The sequence below is a fragment of the Crocuta crocuta genome, unplaced genomic scaffold (genome assembly GCF_008692635.1).
Source record: "Crocuta crocuta isolate KB4526 unplaced genomic scaffold, BGI_CrCroc_1.0 scaffold87, whole genome shotgun sequence".
NCBI classification, from domain to species: domain Eukaryota; kingdom Metazoa; phylum Chordata; class Mammalia; order Carnivora; family Hyaenidae; genus Crocuta; species Crocuta crocuta.
The window spans coordinates 915,620-937,556 of NW_027532166.1; the positions used below are offsets into that span (position 1 = coordinate 915,620).

A 21,937-nucleotide genomic window follows, 5' to 3' on the forward strand; every position below is an offset into this window, starting at 1 on the left:
GTGACTTTCCTTTGATGGTTAAAATTTCTCAGACAAGGGTTTGAGTCATAGTCTGCCACATATTCAGTGGCTGATCTGGGTTATGCCTCAGTTTCCACATATGTATAATGGGGATCACAACAATAACTACATCCCAGGGTTGCAGTGAGGCTTCATTTAGCTATTAGTGAAAAGCATTGATCAACGCTTTCAATACCAACTTCTGGTATTGGTAGGTGTTCAATATATCCACTACTATTAATGAAGCTAGATTACTATTATTAGAGTGACTCTCAGTGGCTTCCATTCATATTCATTTTCTAAACCTTGCATGACCACTTGGAAAAAGCCTTATTCTCTAACAGTTGAAGCAAATCATAGATGATCAGAGAATGACTACAAAGTGCTGAATTCTTACGGTCAGCATCACTGTCCCCAAAACGAGGCATTCTACTGGGACTCTGGACCCAGAGGTCCACTGCACACAATTCCCGTTTCACTACTGGCCACAAAGGATCAGTATTTTGTGTTTTCTGAAAGCAGATATCTTGCAAACCAATTAATGTGTCAGATCTCTTCATTCAACCTATCTTTGCGAAAGGCTGTGTATTTACTCAATAACTTATTTATTATGTTCCTACCAGGTGCCAAGCTCAGCGCCACGGAGGTGAACACGGGGTTCAACACCTGCCCCTGAACCAGCTGGCATGGTCCAGTGGGAGAGCAAAACAGGCAAGTCAGGAGATCTCTGGAGCTCAGGAAGCTATGAAATGGGATGGCATGGGGTGCGCGGGGAGACGCGGGCATCCAGGAGAGGGTCTCACGCCCTCCCCCACCTCAGGTGTGACTTTCCATGGGTGTCAAACAAGAGTGCCAAGAAAAAGGGACAGGAGAGGTACTAATGGTAAGGGATGCATTGCCCGACAGGAAGCGTAATGTGACACCTGGATCATTTCCTGTAAAGGACTCCCGGACAGGAGAAGCATTCCCCAGGTGCCAGCTTGCCTCCTTTAGTGCAGATAAGGAATGTGACACGCCACTGCCCAGGTGCTTGCAAGCCAAGATTCCTAAGGCTCCCCCTCTCAGAACTGACTGGGTGCTGCCCCTGGATGGCTGGAAGCACAGAGAGGCCCCCCCAGCCCACCAGCAGGGCACCCTTGGCCTTCCAGCCTCTGCCTCTTCTGACAAGTTATCTTATAAACGCAACCCAGAACTCTGCTCAGTTAACAGAACCACCTAGTCACAAAGGCCTTTTTGGGACTGAGCCCAAAGACCTCAGCACCTTTGGTCCCCTGGAGGGTGGAGCCTGGTCCCCGCCCCCCTCCCTGGCCCCCTGCCTCGGGCCGGCTTTACATCACCAAGGGAACAATCACTTTGTTCTTGAGAAGAAACCCCAGGCCCAGCCATGCTCCTAACAGGCCGCAGAATGCTAAATACTTCTTGTTTCCCTGGAATATCTGATAAATCACTTCAGGGAGGTGCAGAGGAATCAGGGTGATTCACACAAGCAGTGCAGTACCAGCATGATAAGAACTTGATTATTTTCTTGGGGGCAGCAGGGGACATGCAGGAATCTGACTTTAGCCACCGAGAATCTTTTCAGACCCCAGCCTCCACGGGAAGCCTGCCTCTGCCTCGGGTCACAAGCAGCGGGAGGCCGAAAGTAACACCATTCTTGTTTGTAGAAGGAAAGCCCACTGCTGCTTGCCTTTTTTAACCTTAAAATCTGAATTTATGGGCCGCAGCAAATTTACATATCCCTGCCACAAATCCCCACCCATTTCCCTATAGCTCAGAAGCCAAAATTCCGCACTGTATTCTCATTATATCGAAACGGAAATTCCAGAGAAGTTGTCTGGCATGGCAAAAGCGGACCAGCCTTATGAAAATACCCAGAAAGGTGACCCATTTAGTCAAAAGAGCTTTCAGATCTCCATGAGAAAAGGAATTCATGCCAGCATAAAGGGCCTTCAGAGAGCGAGAACAGGAGTGTTGTGTTAACGCCCAGACCTCGCAACAAACCAGGCCCTGCGCTTTCTGGGGAAGGCTGAGCGCGGAGCAGGCCGGCCAGACCAGCGTCCTTTCCTGGGAGTGCTGTAGAAGCCCTTGGGGACACAGGTTCAGCTCCGGAGCAGCGTGGCGGAGCTCTGCGACACAGCGAGGCTCCCTGAAGGTGAGCCGGAGCTGCTGGCCCGGTGTGGGAGCGGTTGGTGGCCTGTGCCGGGGCGGTCGGACCACTAAAGGTCAAGTGCTCAGCCGCAGACGCGACCCAACACACTCTCCTGTGGTTAACGTTTAAAGATGGCAGAAGGAAAGGATGGAGGGTGAGGTCATTTAGGAGAGGGCACAATTGTGCCAATGGTGACTGTCACCAAGGACCTCCCAGCAGAGCTAGGTCTCCACAAACCCTTACCACTCCTCCCTGCAAGTGGTGTGCACCGTGAGCCCCACAGAAGTGCACCCAGGAGGGTTTCCAGGGGCACCTCCTCCTCATCTCTGGTCCCGAGGCCTCACAAAGAAAGCCCTGCCCGGCCCCCACCGCCCAAACCTGCAGTGAAATCACTGCCCCAGGGAACCAAATAAAGGCAGGGAAAAACCCAGAGATACCCCAGAACGGAAAAGAAGACCCCAGCCCTAGAAGAAGCATGGCCAATGGGCCAAAAAAAGTTGTTCTGTAGAAGAGAATTTCAATTTCACATTCATCAAGCTCAAGTAACGTTTCAAGCAAAAAAAAAAAAACCAAAAAACCAAACCAAAACAAACAAAAAGAGAACTGAACTAAAGCTGCATGAATTCTCTCACTACAGTGTATCCAGTTTAAGTGTGAAACCAAACTTTGAGATTAAAAAAAAATACTTTGCAGTTTGATGCAGGCAAACATCATGCCTGGCATGGGAAGGGAGGCTGATTTGAGCCTCAGTTTTCTCATCTGTAAAATAGAAATAAATACAAAGCCACTCATTTTGCAGAGTTCATAATGAGGATTAGAAGCAATGAAAGTAAGGCATTCAGGACAATACTTAGCAGGACAGCAGGCATAGGAAAATGCTAGCTATTATGTGAGAGGATGCGTGTGCACACCTCAACACTCCGTACACAAATGTCTTCATCGGTGTGCATCCTTTTAAAGGCCAAGGCAGGAGGAACACAAGTGTCCTCCTTACCTAGCCATCTACACATGCCAGGTTCTGATGATGGGGGAAAGGAGGAAGTCAGATGCTCTGCCAGAATAATTCAGACCTGTAATCAGTCCCGACTAAGTGAAAAACCAAACCGCTTTTGCTTATAGTACAAGAAAATCTCAACCAAGGACATTCTACTGCACAGAGACTGGTCAAAAGGGAATCAGGGAAGGGAAACATTATGTTTGGTAACCAAACGATGGGTGTAAGTAAAATCCCATCAATTTGTTTTTTTATAACTGAACAGTTTGCAGAAGAGTTATGACAACTATCTACAACTTACCAAATGAACGTATTTAAGGCAACTGCTGTCAGGCTCTTGGAAGAAAGGTAGCAACTGCATGTACAACACAGCATGTTTTGGGATGAAAAGAATCGTGACACTAAGTGGACAGAATGAAAATACCCGACAGTTCCATCCTTTATACCATGTATAACTACTCAAAGTACTGCTTTATCACTTTAGTATGAAGAGAATCATTTGGTTTTCTAATCATCTTTCCCCAAAACTCTCTCCCTAGAACATGAACTCAATTTCCCAAGAAAGGTGAGCAAGGCACTTAAAAACTACAAGGCCACTTTCCAAGCCCCAGAAGGGGAACGTGCTATTGTTTTTTTATACAGTAACCCGAGCCAATCTGGTGATTATTGAACATGTTTAATGGATAACTAGATTTACAATAGTAATGAAGGATGGCTTCTAGTAGAATGTCATGAAAGGCAATTTTAATCATTATATAAGAGCAGGAAATAGCAGGCATTTAGACTGAAATGGCTCATTCCATTGGGTTTATTCATTTGGTTCAACTTGATGGGGGAAGGGGATAGAATTATGGATCCACCTCCTTAACTGAGGATAACTAAAGATCAAAACTAAATGCAAAAAAACCACCAATATGGGGTGGGGGTGGGGGGTGAAATGGAGAAATACAGGCCCTCAGGGGCCTCCAAATAGGGTACATGTACCACACGGAGTGCAAGATAATTCATTATTAGAGCACAGGAAAAACCAGATCTTGTATTTGGATTTGTCATCTAAAATGAAGCTAAGTTTTATGAATATTTAATATACAGGCTTTCCATAATATATGAACATAGCTTATAAATTTGCATATATGAGAAAGGGGCACATGAACATTTTTTACCGGCAGGAATGACTGGAGTAACAGTCAAGAGGGCCCCGGATCAGATGATGCATTGCAGCTGGGTTCGCCTAGCCCACACCAAGCACCCTCAAGGAAGTTGCCTGGCTGGCAGCCTCTAGCCTCAGAAGGCCCTTTGTGAGACCGCTCTTGTCACCTGTATCACTCCTCTGACCTCATGTGACAAACTCTTCCCTGGCTGTGCCTCACTTGGCTAACTGCTCACCTGCCTAATTCTAGTCAGGCTGTGAGTCCCAACTTAAAGGCCCCTCCCTCCAGGAAGCCCTCCAGACTACCCACCCCAGCCTGAGGGAAGGAGCTCCTCTCCTCCTCCCCCCAAGGCCTGGCCTCTAGATCCTCACTACCTACTGCGTGGCCCACCACCACCACCACCACCACCAGTGGCAACTGGGAGCGGGCCGGAAGTACAGAACTTCAGCCTTCCAGCCTTCACTCACACCGGACCTGCTGAATCAGACCTACATTTTTACCAAAGTCCCCAGGTGATTTGTGTGCGCACACTCCCTGGTTACTCCCTCCGCTGCACTGAGCAGTGTAGGACGCAAGCTGGGGCCTTGACTCTCCTTATCCCTGTGGCCCTCACACCAGGCCTGGCCCAGAGTTGCCTTTCCTAGATTTACTGAACAAGGGAAGGAAGAAAGAAAGGATGTTAGGAGGCATCTTCATCAGAGGGTCCAAGCTGCGGGTAGGGAATATCTAACACACCAGATGATAGCACTAGGACTGGCTGGAGCGTAGATGGAAAAAGAGACGAAGTCCTAGACTTTGGTTCAGAAGCATATTGATATTAATAATGATATGCCAGCACCATGCTGTAAACTCAACTTAGTCCCATATAACGCTCTCAGCAACTAAGATAGGAACTACTATTCTCCATTTTACAGGTGGGGAAACTGAAGCTCAGAAAGGTTACGGCAGTGGACCAGAGATGCAGAGCAGAGTGGAGCTTAGAATCTTGGCAATGTAGCTTCAGACGCATACCCTGAACCCCTCGGCTATATCTACTATAGCCTAGTATGTGCTGACCCAGAGGCCATTTATGGAGAAAGTAGATGACCTGAGTACCCCTGGCCATGAAGCCACTGCAGCCAAGGCCCAAAGGCTCTGAGCCTGAGCGTCTGTTGCCAAAGGAACAAGGCAGCCATCCTCAACTACCCTGTGCACCCGCCTCACAGCACAAAGCCGGTGTCCGGGCAAGGAGGGGAGGGGTAGTGCCCAGGAGACATAATGTGGGTCCACATCAAGCCCTCCCTTCAGCACAGCCTCTCCAAGAACAACGGCAGCTGCTGCCTGGCACGCTGGCTCCGCTGCTGCTGGAAGAGCTCCGCAGAGCCCGCTGCCATCTGGAAGTGATCTGGCCCAGAGATTCCTGAACGGGGTGGAAAGCTGGAATGACCAGCCGCCCCAAGATCCAGTCCAGGTCTCGGAAACAAAGTTGGTATGAATGCACCCCAGAGGCAGCCATAACATAGCCAGGGTCCTCCCCTTCCAAGGAGGCCAGTCCACAGCCCCATTTAGCAAGCAGCAGCGACACTAGCCTACCAAGCTGGTTTCCCCAGTGCGGCCCCGATTTCAAATGTCCTTTCAGCTTGCAAACCCTCCAGCGTGACTTTTGAGAATACTATTGGCCAGGACTTTATTTATTGAGTAAACACTCACACAGCACTTACTATGTGCTGTTCCAAACATTTTTTAAAATACTGACTTGTTTAATTTTTACAACAACCTTTTAAAGGAGGTAGTTATCATCCTCGTTTTAGTGATAAGGAAACTAAGGCACAGAAGTTTCTTAATTGCTACTTAGTGACAAGTGGGATTTGAACCAAGAATCCTTGCTCTTAACTACTGTAAGATCCACATCTCATACTGTGTTACTTTGTTGCAAATGACCCAGAACTTGTTAATTGTGACAAAGCATGTGACTTTGCTACTTTTAAAGCATTCTCTACTACTTTGGCCTAAAAGACACACTTGGCATTTGCTAGGTGGTTTGGGAAAGAATAGTATTCAGGATTACTGGATTTGTATGTTGGGGGGGGGGTGGCAGGACAACAGGAAGGAAAAGGGGCTGAGTGCCCTGGTGACCCACCACCCTGGAATCTCTGCCCAGTGACCCAAGGTCTTGGGAACACACACCTCGCCTGTTCTGGGGCACTGGCCTGGCACAGGCACCTTAAGTAAACCTTAGGGTCAGACCGCATCCTCTGAAAAGGAAAGAATTCCTTTTTCTAAAGGATCAAACCAAAACACACCACCCAAACTTCTAGGCAGCCTTGATTGTCATTCTTGGGCCGGAGGACCCCTTTTTCTCCAAATTGGCTGAGATGCCCAGTGTCAGAAAGGTTTTTGGAAAAACAAGTAAATAAAACTGCCAGCTCCTGGCAGGCAACTAGAATTATTTATGCTGAGGCCTCACTATGAACTGCCCAAGACAGAACAAGAAACCGAAGAAAGTCTTCAACTTTTGGATGCAGCCTAGTCTGGGCCCACCTTACAACAAATCACAAATGTGAATAAACAGCCAGAACTGTCTTTCTGCGAATTCTAGGCAGAAAGGCCAGTCCTCTGGCAGCTTCTGACGGTCTCATGTCTCAGAGCTGGGCGCCTGTATACTACTCATGATTCCCAACAATGTACACTGTTGGAAGTTATCCAAAGTATACAGAACCCTGTATCCATTCAAAGATACCTTCCCAGATTATGGAGTAAAACACCATGCATTAAGTAGCAGGAAATACCAACCCCAACCCCACCCCACCCCCCCAAAAAAGCCCAGTGAACACAGGGCAGCCATTCCCTTAACAAGTTCATCTGATGCGAGACGCAAACTAATTCTGCTCACCTCCCGACAGGACTCATCTCACAGGACCCTCATCACAGTTCAGAGGATTCATCTTCCTCTCACCTAAAGCCTTGAGATCCCCTCTTTGCTCAAGACTTTGTTCAAAGCTCAAAGTGTGAGTGTCCAGCTGCTACCCCAACATCCCAGACTTGCAAAACCTGGTTTTGGGGGCTCTCTGGTTGGGGGAGAGGGGCTGTATGTCACTCATTTCTGACACTGAAAAGCAGGCCAGTTAAGAGTCAATTTCACGACTGGGCAGACCTGGCTTCCAGTCACCATTTACTAGCGGGGTGACCTCTGCAAGTTACTTCACTCCTGTTTCCTCATCGTTAAATGGAGATGATAATACAACAACCACAGAAATAACAGCAACCATTTTCTAAACACTTGGGCAGAACTAGGGCAAGCCCTTTACCCTCCCAGTGACTCGGTGAAGCAGAGCGTTATACAGACAAGGAAACCAAACCTTGAGGATTCGAGGCGGTGATCAATGGGGGTGATGAACAGAACACACTGAACACCTGATATGTGCCACCAAATTGGAGCCAGGGTCCTTGTCAGCATAATGCGACACAGCCTAAGCAGCGAACACTTGAACTGAAGTCTGAGCTGGATGTGACTTTTTTTCGAAGGGCCATTACCCACAGCAGCCCCAGGAGCAGGGAGAAGAGGCCTCAGGCACCACCCCCACGGGACTTCTGGCATTTGGCAAGTCTCCCTCCAGTCTTCAGAGGCTGGAAAACCTGTTTACTGTGAGATCTTTCTGCAGAGCAACTAGGCAGCCAATGACAGGAATCATAAATGTGGTCACACTCTGACCCAGGAATGCCACTTGGGGGAATATAATCCAAGAAATAATTTAAAAATAAAATAAAACAATGTAGTCTGTGGTGGGAACAGGTCCACAGCAAGAAGCTGCCAACAGCTCACAAGTCCACAACCGAAGGGGAGGCTGATCCCGGAACGGCGGGACACTGGAAGATGCTATGTCCTAGGTAGGTTCAGGAACGAAAATGGGATCGAAGTCTAGAATGAGACCCCCAAGTTCAGGGCAGCAATGGGACGCCACGCCGGAACCAGCACAGCCTCTGCGAACGGTAAATGAGGCAGTCCAGGATTTTCTGGTGCTGTGGTTTCGTTTGTTTGTTTGTTTTGTTTTGCGTTTTTAAAGAGATTTCATGTTTGGATACTCTTCGTTTACTTTAAGTTTCTTTATTCAGTTAATTAAATAAATACACATTTTTAAAACAAAGAAGTGATCCAAGTTGATGAGCTCAGCCAGGCCTTGAGACTCCCCAGTAGGAAAGCTAGTTTCTGAAAAGGGGAAGAATTCCAGGGTAATTCTGGGGTTCTCCTTCCACAGTTATAGAAGATGGGACCCCCACCCCCCAAAAAAAAGATGCAGCGTGTTACACAGCTCTGCGAAGAAGCCACCCTTGATGGGGTGGCGGACTGGGCGGTGACAGCTGCCTGGGCCCAGGAAGCAGGAAGCAGCCCTACCTGCCAGGGCAGGTGTGGGGGAAGGGCGGGGAGAAGACAGAGGAGACTCAGCCTAGAGGGAACCCCTTTTACTCTGGAGAAAGTTGCAGCTGCCACACCCACCACCCTTTCTTCCTATCACAGGAGTCACTATAAAGCCTGATTTTTTCTCGGGAAGAGACCCCAGACCCAGGCCTGAGTCAGCTCCTCCAGCAAGAGGCTCACCTGGCAGAACACTCTCTCTCTCTCTCTCTCTCTCTCTCTCTCTCTCACACACACACACACACACACACCAGCGCGCGCGCGCGTAGGTGCACACACTTTCTCTGCACACCCACACTGTGTACACACTACTTGCTCTATACACATATGCTGTATACACACTCATACTCTGCACACATAAAAACATGTGTGCACGGGCCACGCGCGCGAGCACACACACACACACACACTACATACCCCTTCCCCCTACAGTCATAGCCCAGGCCCTCAGCAGCCATGTGACTTTCCAGGAAGCTTTCAACTACCCCAGGTGCTAACGGGGACCTGACCCTCATTCTCCATTCCCAGCGAGGAGAGAGGAACCTGACACCAACTCCCTCCCCCTTCTCAGGAAGACCCAGTGTGGGGAAGGCTAGGAGAGGAAGGCAAAGTCTCTTTTCATTGTACCCGCTTCCTTCAATTCTCTTCCTACTCCCAGGACCTCGGACAAGTCAATTAACCCTCTGGACCTCCCGCCCCTTGTCTGTAAAATAGGTCTAAGGACACCCCAACTCCCGGCTTGTGTAAGGACTGAGAACTTGGAAGACTGCTGGCACACAGCGCGCACAAGTTTGGGCTCTCCCTACAAAACAGTAGTTACTATACCACCACTGTCCCTAAATTCTCACTGCGGCGGCAGAGCTGGCTCACCCCGCGGCACCCGGCCACAGCTGCGCGGGGAGCAAGGAGGGCACACCCCCGAGGCTCCCCTTCCCATCTCCCGGCCCACACCCAAGCCTGAGACTGCGGGGGAGGGTACCAGGTCGCCGTCCCCACCTGGGCGGAGAGGCCCCAGGCTCGGAGAACTGTCCCTCCCCAAGTCTCCCGCCAGGCGTCAGAGTCACCGCCCATTCGTCAGCCGCTGAGAGCACCAGCCTGGGCGCAGCGGGGCGAGCGCTTTGGGGAACATCTGACCAGGGCCCCACTTCCACGGACCGTGGACCAGAGGTTTCCAGCTCCCCCCAGGGGTACCGCGGGTGCGGAAAAGTGCCACGGCCCCACCTCTCCCCGTGCAGCCCCAACCCAAGCCCAGGATCCACAGCCCCCCAAGGACGCATGGCGAGGCGCATGGCAGGGAGCCAACACACGAAGTCCTAGCCCAGGGAAAAGGTCCTGGGAAGGGGGCCTAGGTCTCCTGCGTCCCCACTCCCAGGGGGACAACGCCCCCTGCCTCAGCGCCCACACCCAGCCCGTGGCTGCTGGGCGCGGTGGGGGCGTGCGGCCGGGGGCCCTAGACTTCCCCTGGCGCACGCGCGGGGGCGGGAGGGTACTCCTCGGCGCCCGCCCGGGCCAGGGCACTCACCGATGGACACGAGCTTGATGCTTTCACGGTCCAGGAATTCGAGCGCCACGGACACGTTCTCCAGCTGCATCTGGCGGAAGGTGGGCCGCTGGTGGTACTTGCGGTACATGCGTTTCTGGCTGAGCACCTCAAGCAGCGCGATGAGCCGCAGCCCATCGCTCAGGTCGGTCTGCAGGTTCCCGATGCGCTTGTTCACACACTTGAGGTGCTCGTTGCACCAGCGCGTGAAGGTGTTCTGCTGGATCTTCTTCCACGGCGCGTCCTCCGCCAGGTCCTTCTCAGTTACCGGCATCCTGGCGGCGGGGAGAGCGCAAAGCGCAGCAACTGCCGGGGACTGGCGTTGGGAGGCCCAAGGGCCGAGAGAGCGAGAACCGAAGCGGAGCGAGAGCGGGGCTCGAACTCGCTGCTACTGGAGCCGCGGCCGGGAACGCTCTGCAGCCGCCTGCCCCGAGCCGCGCGAGGCGTCTGGACCGGCGCCTGCGCACTGAGTCGACCCGCCCCCGAGCCCCCGCCCCGTCCCTCCAACCCCTCGGCTGGAGTTCCCGGACCACGCTCGCCCCCTGCGGTCCCAAGCGTGCACTGCACCCCACTGCCTCCGAGATTCCAGGGACCCGACGCTCTGTGCTCACCACTTAGGCGAAAGGAGGCCAGGGGATAGACTTTGGCTTAAGGAGAAGGTCACGGTCTCCGGTCTCCGTCCCCCCGGAGCCAAGGACGTGCAGGATGGGCGGGAACGGCGTGGGCCATGAGAGAGAGGAGTGCGGCCATGAGAGAGGAGTGCAGAGAGTAGTAGTTGATCCACCTATAGGTTCAGTAAGGTTCAATAAGGGTTTTTATTCACCTCCTGCTGTGTGCCAGACAACAGTGTTAGGCACTGAAGGACACGGAGAAGGAACGGACATTTTGCCATTCGTATATATGAAACGCACATGAATTATAATGGTATCATCAGTAGCATTTATTGAGTACCTATTGTGTGGGAGGCCCTCTTAGCACTTGAGAACTAATGGTAAATAAGACAAACTTATTCCTGGGCGGCTCAGTCCTTAACTGTCTACTCTTGGTTTAGCTCAGGTCATGGTCTCACAGTTTCTTGGGTTCCGGCCCCACTTTGGGCTCTGCTTTAACAGTGCAGAGCCTGCTTAGGATTCTCCCTCTCTCTGCTGCTCCCCACTCTCAATGCCATTTATCTCTCTCCAAATAAATAAATAAACTTTTAAAAATCTTTTTAAAATAAGATAAACTTATTCCTTGACCTTGAGGAATTCATAGAGTAATGGGAGAGCAAAGTAATGATCACAAACAGCTTAATAGTAGTAACAGAAATAACAATAATTTGCAGTTGCCATATCAGCCTCCTAATGGTTCTCTAGTCACATCTTCCTCTAACTCTTTTAAGGACCCTTGTGATTCCATCCGGCCCAGTTGGTTAATCCAGGATATTTTTAAATCAACTGATTAGCAATCTTAAACCCATGTACAACCTTAATTCCTCTTTGCCATGTAAGTAATATCGACAGGTTCTGGAAATTAGGAATTGAACATCTTTAGGGACTGTTATTCTGCCTACCGACATCATATATTGAGTACCTGCTGTGTACTCATCCAGGCCCTGTGCTAGGTGCTGGGATATGGCAGAAACCCAGGCCAGACCTCTACTTCCAAGAGCTGAATAATTATAAAAGCAGCAGCTAGCTTTTCCTGAGTACCCGCTCTGCCCCTGTGCTAAGAGCTGTGCTAAGCAGTTCCTTTGCTATTGGCCACACCTGACAAGAGTTAACTGAGCGGTTACGGGACTTGCCCAAGGCACACAGTACAAACGGGACTGGAATGCAGGTGTGTACGAGAAGCACAGAGTGTCCTGGGGCCGAGACACAGAACCTAGGTTTAGGGACAGGGATCTTCCTCGGAAACCTGAGTTGGGCAGGATGGAGGTCAAGGGCTTCCGGCCTGAGTTGCCCAAGAGAAGCCAGCAGATTTTTGGTTGTAACATTTATACAAACAAGTCATTTGCATACAATACTGAAGTGCTTTGTTCAGATTGCCTCACTCACTGGAATGCTCAAAACAGCCTGAGGGGGAGAGTGGATTACCTGGCCCTGGCCCATAGGAGGGACAAAATAACTATTTGAAGGACCATTCCACGCCCTCAGTGATTAAGAGATTTGCTAGAAGTCAGCTGGTATGGTCTGGGCAATTCTGGTCTTCTAACTCCAAAGTCTGTACAAAGTCTGTACAATGGCCCCTCTAAGGGGCCCCTGAGAACTCTGTTCTCATTCTGGGTTTTGCCTTTGTCCACACCATCTAAGCACCAAATTCACTAGAGGCAGTGTTGGTAACCTTTGCCTTCCTCATACGCAAGGCTGCTGGTTCCCCATGCTTTCTCCACCCAAACTCATCCATCAAAACTTATCAGCCGGTGTCTCACTCCCCAAGGCACCTGCTGCTGCCCGGAAGACAGGAGCTAATGCGCTAAGGCCCCCTTTCTTATATAATTGTTTTCATCAGGTCTTGACACAAATAACTAAACAATTCTGCTGGTAAACATCCAGTGCACTTCCCCCGGCGCTGAGACACCCCATTTTAGGAAAAATCTAGTGATTCTCTCCACCCAGTCAGAAGAAACTGAAGAGTTCTCCAGGGAGCAATTCACGGAGGATGAGGGGCCTCAGCAATCACGGCAGAGGTGGGTGGCCAGTGGCTTCAGAACCGAGGAGACGAAGCACACAAGGTCTTCAGATGACTTCTTATCCACATTTGGTAAAAGATAAGAGCTGAACAAATCAGGTGGGCAATTTCTGCAGGTAGCATTTTATTTTTCTTTATATTTTAAATTTTTTTAATGTTTTATTTATTTCTGAGAGAGAGAGACAGCATGAGCAGGGGAAGGTCGGAGAGAGAGGGAGACACAGAATCTGAAACAGGCTCCAGGCTCTGAGCTAGCTGTCAGCATAGAGCCCGACGCCGGGCTCGAACCCACGAACCCCAAGATCATGACCTGAGCCGAAGTCGGACGCTTAACCGACCAAGCCACCCAGGCGCCCCTGCAGATAGCATTTTAGCCAATACATTTTACAGTTTTGCCCAACAAGGCCTTTATTTAACAAACACCCAATCCCTGTTTTCTAAATTCTGTCCTAGGTGTCTCTGATCTCCTGGTATAGAACTGCCCCAAGTGGAAGAGCGTAAAGAAGTGAGAAGCTCAGGCTTCGGGCATCACTTTTGGCTATTCTGGCTTGCTGATGTTGAACAAATGGCTTCTGCAAGCTCCAGGCTTCTGATCTAGGTAGTGGAGATAATACACCTCTTCCTATGGTTCTTAGGTAATGCAAGCAATACTTAGCATAGTGCCTGGCACACAGTAAGCATTCTATAAATGTAGCTGGAAACCAGGCAAAACGAACAGACTTCACGACCAGTCCCTGAAAAACCCGGAATTAGCTGCATTTTCCCTAGCTGACTCTAGTCTGTCTCTGTACGAAGCCATGGCTCCCCTCCATGTCTGTTACTCACAGATGTTGACCCCAATCTGCTGTAGCCCCAAGAGATCCCGGTCAGAATAAACTGACTGCGAAAACACAAGCAGATCAGTAGCCCCTCCAGGCCAGCGCAGACCCAGCAGGACAGCAGCAGATGCGCAGACACCCATGAGGAAGAGGTCGGCTGAACTTGAGGATAAGCACCGGGTGGAAGCCTGAAGCTCTGTGAGCCTGCTTCTCAACGTTGTACAAGTTGCCGGGTCAGTAGGATTGGAACAGTTTCTTGGTTCCAAGCAAGTGTGCGAAAGTTCACCCGATCACCTCCATGCTTTTGCCCAGATAGTTCCCTCCGCCTAGAATGCTCTCATCTCTCCTTCCAACGTGGGGAACCCATCCCTGTCCTTTAGTCATCACTCTTTTTTTTTTAATGTTTATTTTTGAGGGGGAGGGGCAGAGGGCGAGGGGCACAGAGGATCCAACGCTGACAAGCAGAGAGCGTGATGCGGGGCTCGAACTCAGGAACCGTGAGATCATGACCAGAGCCAAAGTCAATGCTTAACCAACTGAGCCACCCGGGCGCCCCTGGTCTCTTACAGCCCTTGCAGTCACACCACTTATTTTATGCTAAGGTTTAGTTGCTGTTTAATGTGCCACTTGCTGGAAGGCAACTGTAACATCTGTCTCCTGGAAGAGGGTAGCCTGGGGTTTAAGACCTCATTGAACCAGTACTATCCAATGAAATATACGGAGAGCCACATTATAATTTTTTATTTTTTCCACAATATAATTTTTAATTTTCTAGTAATGCTTAACAGTTATTAAATGGCACTTAAAAAAGAAACAGGTGAAATTACTTACAATAATATAGTTTAGCCAATAATAGGATGACCAACTCAGGGCACCTGAGTGGCTCAGCTGGTTAAGCGTCAGACTTCAGCTCAGGTCATGATCTCACGGTTTTGTAGGTTTGAGCCCCGCATCAGGCTCTGTGCTGACAGCATGGAGCCTGCTTGGGATTCTCTCTCTCTCTCTCTCTCTCTCTCTCTCTCTCTCTCTCTCTCTGCCCCTCCCCCATCTCTCTCAAAATAAATAAACTTAAAAAAATAATAAGATGACCAATTGTCCTGATTTGTCCAAGACTAAGGGGTTTCTTGGGCTGCAGGCCTTTCATTTCAGTCCTAAAACCAGGAATGTCTGCAGCAACCAGAACAAGTTGGTTGTATACCTGAAAAGTTATAATTTTAACACACAATGAATATTTTTAAATATGTTACTGTTTTCGAAGTCTGACATGTGTTTTATACTTACAGCATGTCTTTTTAAAAAAACTATTTGTTTAGGGGCGCCTGGGTAACATAGTCGGCTAAGCATCTGACTTTGGCTCAGGTCATGATCTTGTGGTTCGAGAGTTCGAGCCCCATGTCAGGCTCTGTGCTGACAGCTCGGAGCCTGGAGTCTGCTTCAGATTCTGTGTGTCGCTTGCTCTTTGCCCCTCCCCCCACTCGCCCTCTTTCTCTCTCTCAAAAATAAACAGTTAAAAAAATTTTTTTAATTAAAAATAGTTGTTAATTTAAGTAATCTCTGCACCCAACATGGGGCTCAAACTCACGACCCTGAGACGAAGAGTTGTAATCTCCTCCGATGGAGCCAGCCGGGCGCCTTGTTTACAGCATGTCTTAATTCAGCCATGCGCTGAATAGCTGCCAGCGCTCAATAGCTCCCTTTAGCTACTGGGAGTTATCACATTGGGTGATGCAGATATAGAGATATACTTGATACTGCAATAAACCAGTTACTAAGCTAGAGACACACAACTCTCACCAGGGTCCTGACCTTGGGCTCCCACCTCCATATGTGAAACCTACCTCCACACTTCAGGATCCTCAGCTCTGTGAAAGGGGGCCCAGGTGAACCCGGATTCTGTGGTTTCTTGGCGTCCTGGGGTCTACTGACACGGTAGCATACCAGGATATTCGTAACAGTAAAAATAGTAAAATAAATAATAATAGAAGCTTCCATTTCTTGAGTACAGCCATTATCTCATTTAATCATTATAACAACCCCAGGTGATGTTATTTTTTCCATTTTACAGGTAAGGAAATTGGGGCTGAGAGAAATAATCATAATGCCTAAGGTCACAGAGTGACAGACTGGATACTCAGGAAGGGCTAAGAAGGGCAATAGTCAAGATTAAGAGCAGGGCCCTGGGGTTGCCTGTAACCTACGTTAACCGTATACCTCAGAGGGGGTTTCTGACAAATGAGAAGCCATGTGCAAAGCACTTAGCATGTCAGTATCTGTGAGAGAGCTACCGCCGTGATTGTGATATGACAATGTCTGATAATGTCATGATTATGATAGGAGTGGACATCAAAGAGCAAAGACTGAAAGTTTCCAAAGGGAACAGAGATGGAGAACCAGGACTTGCAAAATGAACTGAAGTCCTCCGCAGTTACATCTTTGCCCCAGGGCGGGGGCCTTCTCTGGTTGTAATTTTACACCGAGGTCCACACCCTGCCAGAAAGAAAGAGAAGCAAATTGTGAGAATATTTGCTCTGCCTCCACCCCTAGCCTGGGCACTGCGGAGGTCCTGGGGCCACGTGGGTGGGTGCTGGGGAAGCGGGTCTTCTCCCAAAGGGGTGCCAGAAGCAATGGCAGTCTGAACGACCAGCTGGCCCTGCCCCAAGTTAGCTGGGAGCGCTGGTAAGCAGGCGGCTCCGAGGAGGCACCCCGCGCTCCCACTCACCCGCCGGCGAAGGTGGAGCTCAAAATGGAATGAGCGACGTTCGTGAATGCCACTCTTCCCTGGACTCACACAACGGGCTACGTTTTATCGACATTCCTTCCTTGAATCCTACCGGTGTAGTAAATGGCTACCTCCCCGAGTGCCTGAGCGATTCACCTCCACCGCTTACCGTCTTTAATCTCTGCAAGGACTCTGTGAGCTCGTCGCTATTATGATCATCCTCATGTTACCGACAGGGAAACTGAGGCTGCAAATAACAAATTAAGTCACTTGGCTCAGGTCCCTTTGGCACTGGGTGTCAGAGTCTGGATTCAAACCCTAGTCTAACCCACTCCACAGGTCAGTTCTGAGTCTCCGAGCCCCCAGTCCCTCCGAGGCCACAGCCGTGACCGCCAGAAGCAGTTTGCCTCATGCTGGTAAAGGAACGAAGGCGGTGGCCACCATCCACTGGACATTTGTGCGTCGTTCATTCAGCGGGGGCGGGACGACAGGGCCTGCTGAGGGCCTTGCTCTCCTCGCTCTCGGCCTTCCCAGCCCAAGGTGGAACTCACTCAGAGCGTGTCCCACCCCACCCTCCCCAGTCTTGCTGGACTCTCACACACACACACACACACACACACACACACACACACACACACAGCCAGTTTGCAAATGACTGGGCTCTCTTCCCTCACCCAGTTTGGCTTTGGCTTCTTCGGAAGATTTATGTGTGGGACTCGTTTGTTTTTTTAAAAGTGCAGACAAATGCCACAGAGCACTTTTCTGCTAAAGAAAAGCCTGTCCAGCCTCTGCTCACCTGGCAAACCTAGACTGCCTTCCAAGTGGAACAGAAGTGGCTTTGTGGCGGGCAGTACAGCGGACAAAGACGTTTCCATCCTTATCTTGTGCACTCCCCTCTCCCCCGGTGCTCTGCACGCCAGGGTTAGAATTATGACTCTAAGAGCACTCAAGGACAGGGACTGTTTATCTTTATCCCTAGGGTTTAAAAGAGTAGCGGGGCACCTGGGTGGCTCAGTCGGTTGAGCGTCAGACTTCAACTCAGGTCATGATCTCACGGTTCGTGGGTTCGAGCCCCGCATCGGGCTCTGTGCAGACAGCCAGCTCAGAGCCTGGAGCCTGTTTTTGGATTCTGTGTCTCCCTCTCTCTCTGCCCCTCTCCTGCTCATGCCGTCTCTCACTCTCTCTCTCTTTCTCCCTCAGAAATAAATAAAACATTAAAAAAAAAAAAGAATAAAAAAGAAACCAAGAGTCAGACGCTCAATCGACTGAGGTACCCAGGCGCCCCTACATACACATTTTTTTAAACCAAAAATAACACTAATATATGTTAAGATACGCCTTGGGCTCATCGGCCAGGCAGCCTAGTCTAGCAGGGGAGCCCAAATAGCAATGGACCAGATCAAATACGGTACCAGTTAACTCGGGTTTCTACGTGGGACAGCCCTGTTGGAACCCATAGGAGAAACAGCACCCTCTGAGGGCAACTAGAACATTCTCTTTCCAGCAGTGGGGGCTGTGCCACTAAGCCAGAGTCCGGCTGGGTGACAATTCTCTCAGGTCCTTTGTCATGTCAGCTCATCCTTGGTCAGAACTATGTGCTACCCCCAGACCTTGTGATCTGTGAGTGTGTCACCTGAGTCACATGCCCTTTAATACAGGCACCAAGGAGCAGACTGCTTGGACAACCGCAACTCCTGGATAATTCTGAATAAGTTAAAAGGTCAGGTTTCATTCTGCGCATGTAATAAATCCTTTCTTTTGAAAGAAAGGGGAATGATACATTTTATTGTAACAGAAAATCAGTTTCTCCACATCCTGCCTAACTAAATTTTGAAAAACTGTTTTTAAAATATTAAGTTGATGGGATGTCAGATTATTAGCCTGTGCAGGATATTAACCTGGATAAGAAAACAAAGAACGCTAGAAGGACTTATAGGAAACAGTTAATCAGGCAATCACTAGGAGGTGGTATTATAAGAACTTTTACTTTCAGGGCACCTGGGCAGCTCAGTAGGCTAAGTATTCCACTCTTGATTTTGGCTCAGTTCATGATCTCGCAGTTTGTGGGTTCAAACCCCGTGTCCGGCTCCATGCTGGCAGTGCGGGGCCTGCTTGGGATTCTCTCTCTCTCCCTCTCTCTGCCCCTCCCCACTCATGTTCTCTATCTCAAAATAAATAAATAAACAAAAATAAGAACTTTTACGTTCTTTTTTTTTTTTTAATGTTTATTTCTGAGAGAGAGAGAGACAACGTGAGCAGCAGAGGGTCAGAGAGAGAGGGAGACGCAGAATCTGAAGCAGGCCCCAGGCTCTGAGCTAGCTGTCAGCACAGAGCCCGATGTGGGGCTCGAACCCATGAACCCCAAGATCATGACCTGAGCCAAAGTCGGACGCTTAACCAACTAAGCCACCCAGGCGCCCCAAGAACTTTTACTTTCAACCTTAAGGATTTTCTTTCTACCTTAACTGTGTCTCTAATGTTTTCAAACATATATTGTTGGTGGGAATATAAAATGGTACACCCACATTGGAAAGCAGTGTTTTTTAAAGTTAAACATATGACTACCATATGATCCTGCCATTCCACTCCTAGGTAATCACCCAAGTGAAATGAAAGCATGTATCTATAAAAACACTTTTACTTGGATGTTTATACCAGCTTTATTTACCAAAAACTAGACACAGCCCAAAGGTCTATTAACAGGTGAATGGATGAAACAAGTGTCATGCATCTGTACAATGGACTAGTTAGTACTCAGCAATAAAAAGGAAGGACTAGAGGGGCGCCTGGGTGGCTTAGTCGGTTAAGAGTCCGACTTTCGCTTAGGTCATGATCTCGCAGTTCGTGGGTTCGAGCCCCGCGTCGGGCTCTGTGCTGACTGCCAGCTCAGAGCCTGGAGCCTGTTTCAGAGTCTGTGANAAATGTCCGACTTCAGCTCAGGTTGTGATCTCGCAGTCCGTGAGTTCAAGTCCCACGTCAGGCTCTGTGCTGACAGCTCAGAGCCTGGAGCCTGCTTCCGATTCTGTGTCTCCCTCTCTCTCTCTCTCTCTCTCTGCTCCTTTCCCACTCATAGTCTGTCTCTTCCCATCTCTCAAAAATGAATAAATGTTTAAAAAAATAATAATAAAAATGAAGGACCTATGAATATACATAGCTGCATAGCTGAATCTCAAAATAATTATGCTAAGTGAAAGGAGCCAGACAAAAAAGAATACATACTGTGTGATTATACTTACAGAAAATTCTAGAAAGTGTAAACTAATATGTATATATATTTTAACTTGAGAGAGAAAGAAAACATTATGGAGGAAGGCAGGGGGGAGAGAGAGAATCCTAAGCAGGCTCCATGCTCAGTGCGGAGCCCAAAAAAGGGCTTCATCCCGCAACCCTGGAATCATGACCTGAGCTGAAATCAAGAGTCTGATGCTCAACTGACTGAGCCACCCAGGCACCCCTGCAAACTAATTATAATGACAGAGAGCAGATCAGCGTGTGCCTGGGCTGTAAGGGATAGGTGAGGAGAGATGGAAGGGAGAGATTACAAAAGAAGATGAGGAAAGTTTTAGGAGTGATAGATACGTTCCCCATTTTGGCTGTGGTCATAGTTTCATTAATATATATGTGCATGTGTGTATGTGTGTGAAGGTGGGGTGGATGTGTAAACACATCACATTGTAAACTTCAAATATGTGCAGTTTACTGTTAAAAAAGAAAAAGAAAAGGGGCACCTGGGTGGCTCAGTCATTTGAGCGTCAGACTCTTGATTTCAGCTCGGGTCATGATCCCAGGGTCCTGGGATCCAGCCTTCATCAGGCATCAGGCTCTGTGCTGGGTGTGGAGCCTGCTTAGTGCTTAGGATTCTTTCTCTCTCTCTCTCTCTCTCTCTCTCCTCTGTCCCTCCTGCTCGCTTGATCTCTCTCACAAATTAAAAAAAGAGGAAAGAAAGAAAGGAAAGAAAACAAGTCTGTTTAACTTTTATAGACAGAAAAAAGCAATAAGGATTCAAAGACACACCCACATAAAAATGTGTGCTCTTTCACTACATAACATGTTTGTCTTCTAAATCTAGTCTCCCCTACCCATCACTGCAGAGAATAACTTCAATAAATGTGCTCTTTTATTCAACTTGTTTAAGATTATCTGTTCCGTTTTCTCCCCCGTGTCCCCCACCAAGCTCAAACTAGGTGGGATCCTGCTGAAATGGAGTCAGATAAGATTTCCTCACCATCCTTGCACCATGATGGCCCGAGCTTCTCCCCATGGAGGTTGCAGGCTGTGAGGAATGTGATGACGTGTTTACTTTGGAGCAGACTTTGGCCCGTGAATACGCTCTCAGCTCCGACCAGAATCAGCTCCTGTTAGGAGATAGGCCCTTCCAAAGTATCTGGAGGTCACTCCTCTCTCCAAAGGCCCTGGGGTAGATCTTTAATTGAGGGGAGGGGAGGGTTAGAGCTAACACAGAACATTTTTCCCTGGTTTCCCTAGAGCCTAAACTGGGAACGCTGCTGGCTACAGAAACTCATGATTGAGAAGTAAATGAGAACAATTAGAACGTGATTGGCAGAGCTCAGTGAGGTCTCAGAGGGTCCCTTGTTCTCCAAGTATGAGAGGTGTGCACCTTTGTTGGCCTAGAGAGTTGACCAGTCAAATGATCCCAAGTTGGTTAGGACCAGAGGGAATCCACTGGGCCAGAGAGCTCTCCAAAATACAAAACGTCTCTAGTAATAACAATGACAATCATAACAGAAATTGCCCCACGTACTGAGCAAGGGTTTTACCTCTATTGCCACAACCCTCACATAACCTCTACAAGATAGGAACTAAGGCCCAGAGAGGTTAAGCAAGCAGCCCAAAGGCATCTGTTAAAGGATCTGACTCCAGAGCCCGACTGTGAACCACGGCACTGCACTGCTTCCCAGGAAGCTATGGGAAGTCTATGCATGGCAGATCCTGGACTCACACAGGTTCAGATCCCTGCTCAGCCACTGATGAGTTGTGTGGGAATAACAGCAATACCCACCTCACCCGGCTGTTGTGAGCTGCCTCCGAAACAATGACGGTAACGTGTGCCGTGCACACAGCAGCGGGGCAAGAAGTAGTCGCTGTCATCATCATTAGTATCATCGTGGTCCAGAAAGATCTTCATCCGAAACTCCTAATTTGATCCTACTGAATCACAGTTACAGACAATCACATGGTTCACTCCTGCACTTCCTCAAATCTGGACTCAAGTCCCATATAAACTGAAACTCTCTCAACCCTCCCTTGGCAACCCCCCACCCTCCTTTTCTGACTTATTTTTCTCCTTGGCACATATCACCTTCTAGTGGCTAGTGCGTCACCTATATATATACTATGTAACTTACTGATCTCATTTGTATTCTTTCCAAATAATTCATGAAGACACCACTCTCTACAACGGGCCTGGCACATAGCAGGTACTCAGTCAATATTTGATGTTGAATGAATGAATGAACCCGGAGTTCAGATTCTGCTTCTTTTT

At 49.0% G+C, this 21,937-nt stretch overlaps 1 protein-coding gene and 1 long non-coding RNA gene across 3 annotated transcripts in view; both read right to left on the reverse strand.

The window, feature by feature from the left end:
• FLNB (filamin B) overlaps positions 1–10,648 on the reverse strand; it is a 142,650-nt gene extending 132,002 nt beyond the window's left edge. For both annotated transcript variants that reach the window (XM_077776687.1, XM_077776686.1), the window contains exon 1: positions 10,210–10,648. In XM_077776687.1, the coding sequence (XP_077632813.1) occupies positions 10,210–10,501 (292 nt within the window). In that variant the 5' untranslated portion in view covers positions 10,502–10,648. The remainder of the gene's footprint in view (positions 1–10,209) is intronic.
• A 5,078-nt stretch (positions 10,649–15,726) lies between these two features.
• Positions 15,727–21,593, reverse strand: LOC144241988 (uncharacterized). Its single transcript, XR_013338257.1, has 4 exons — positions 21,455–21,593; positions 20,660–20,857; positions 16,604–16,681; positions 15,727–16,202 (listed from the first exon to the last, which is right to left on the reverse strand). It is a non-coding gene; the product is annotated as an uncharacterized LOC144241988 (long non-coding RNA).
• Positions 21,594–21,937: the final 344 nt, after the last annotated feature.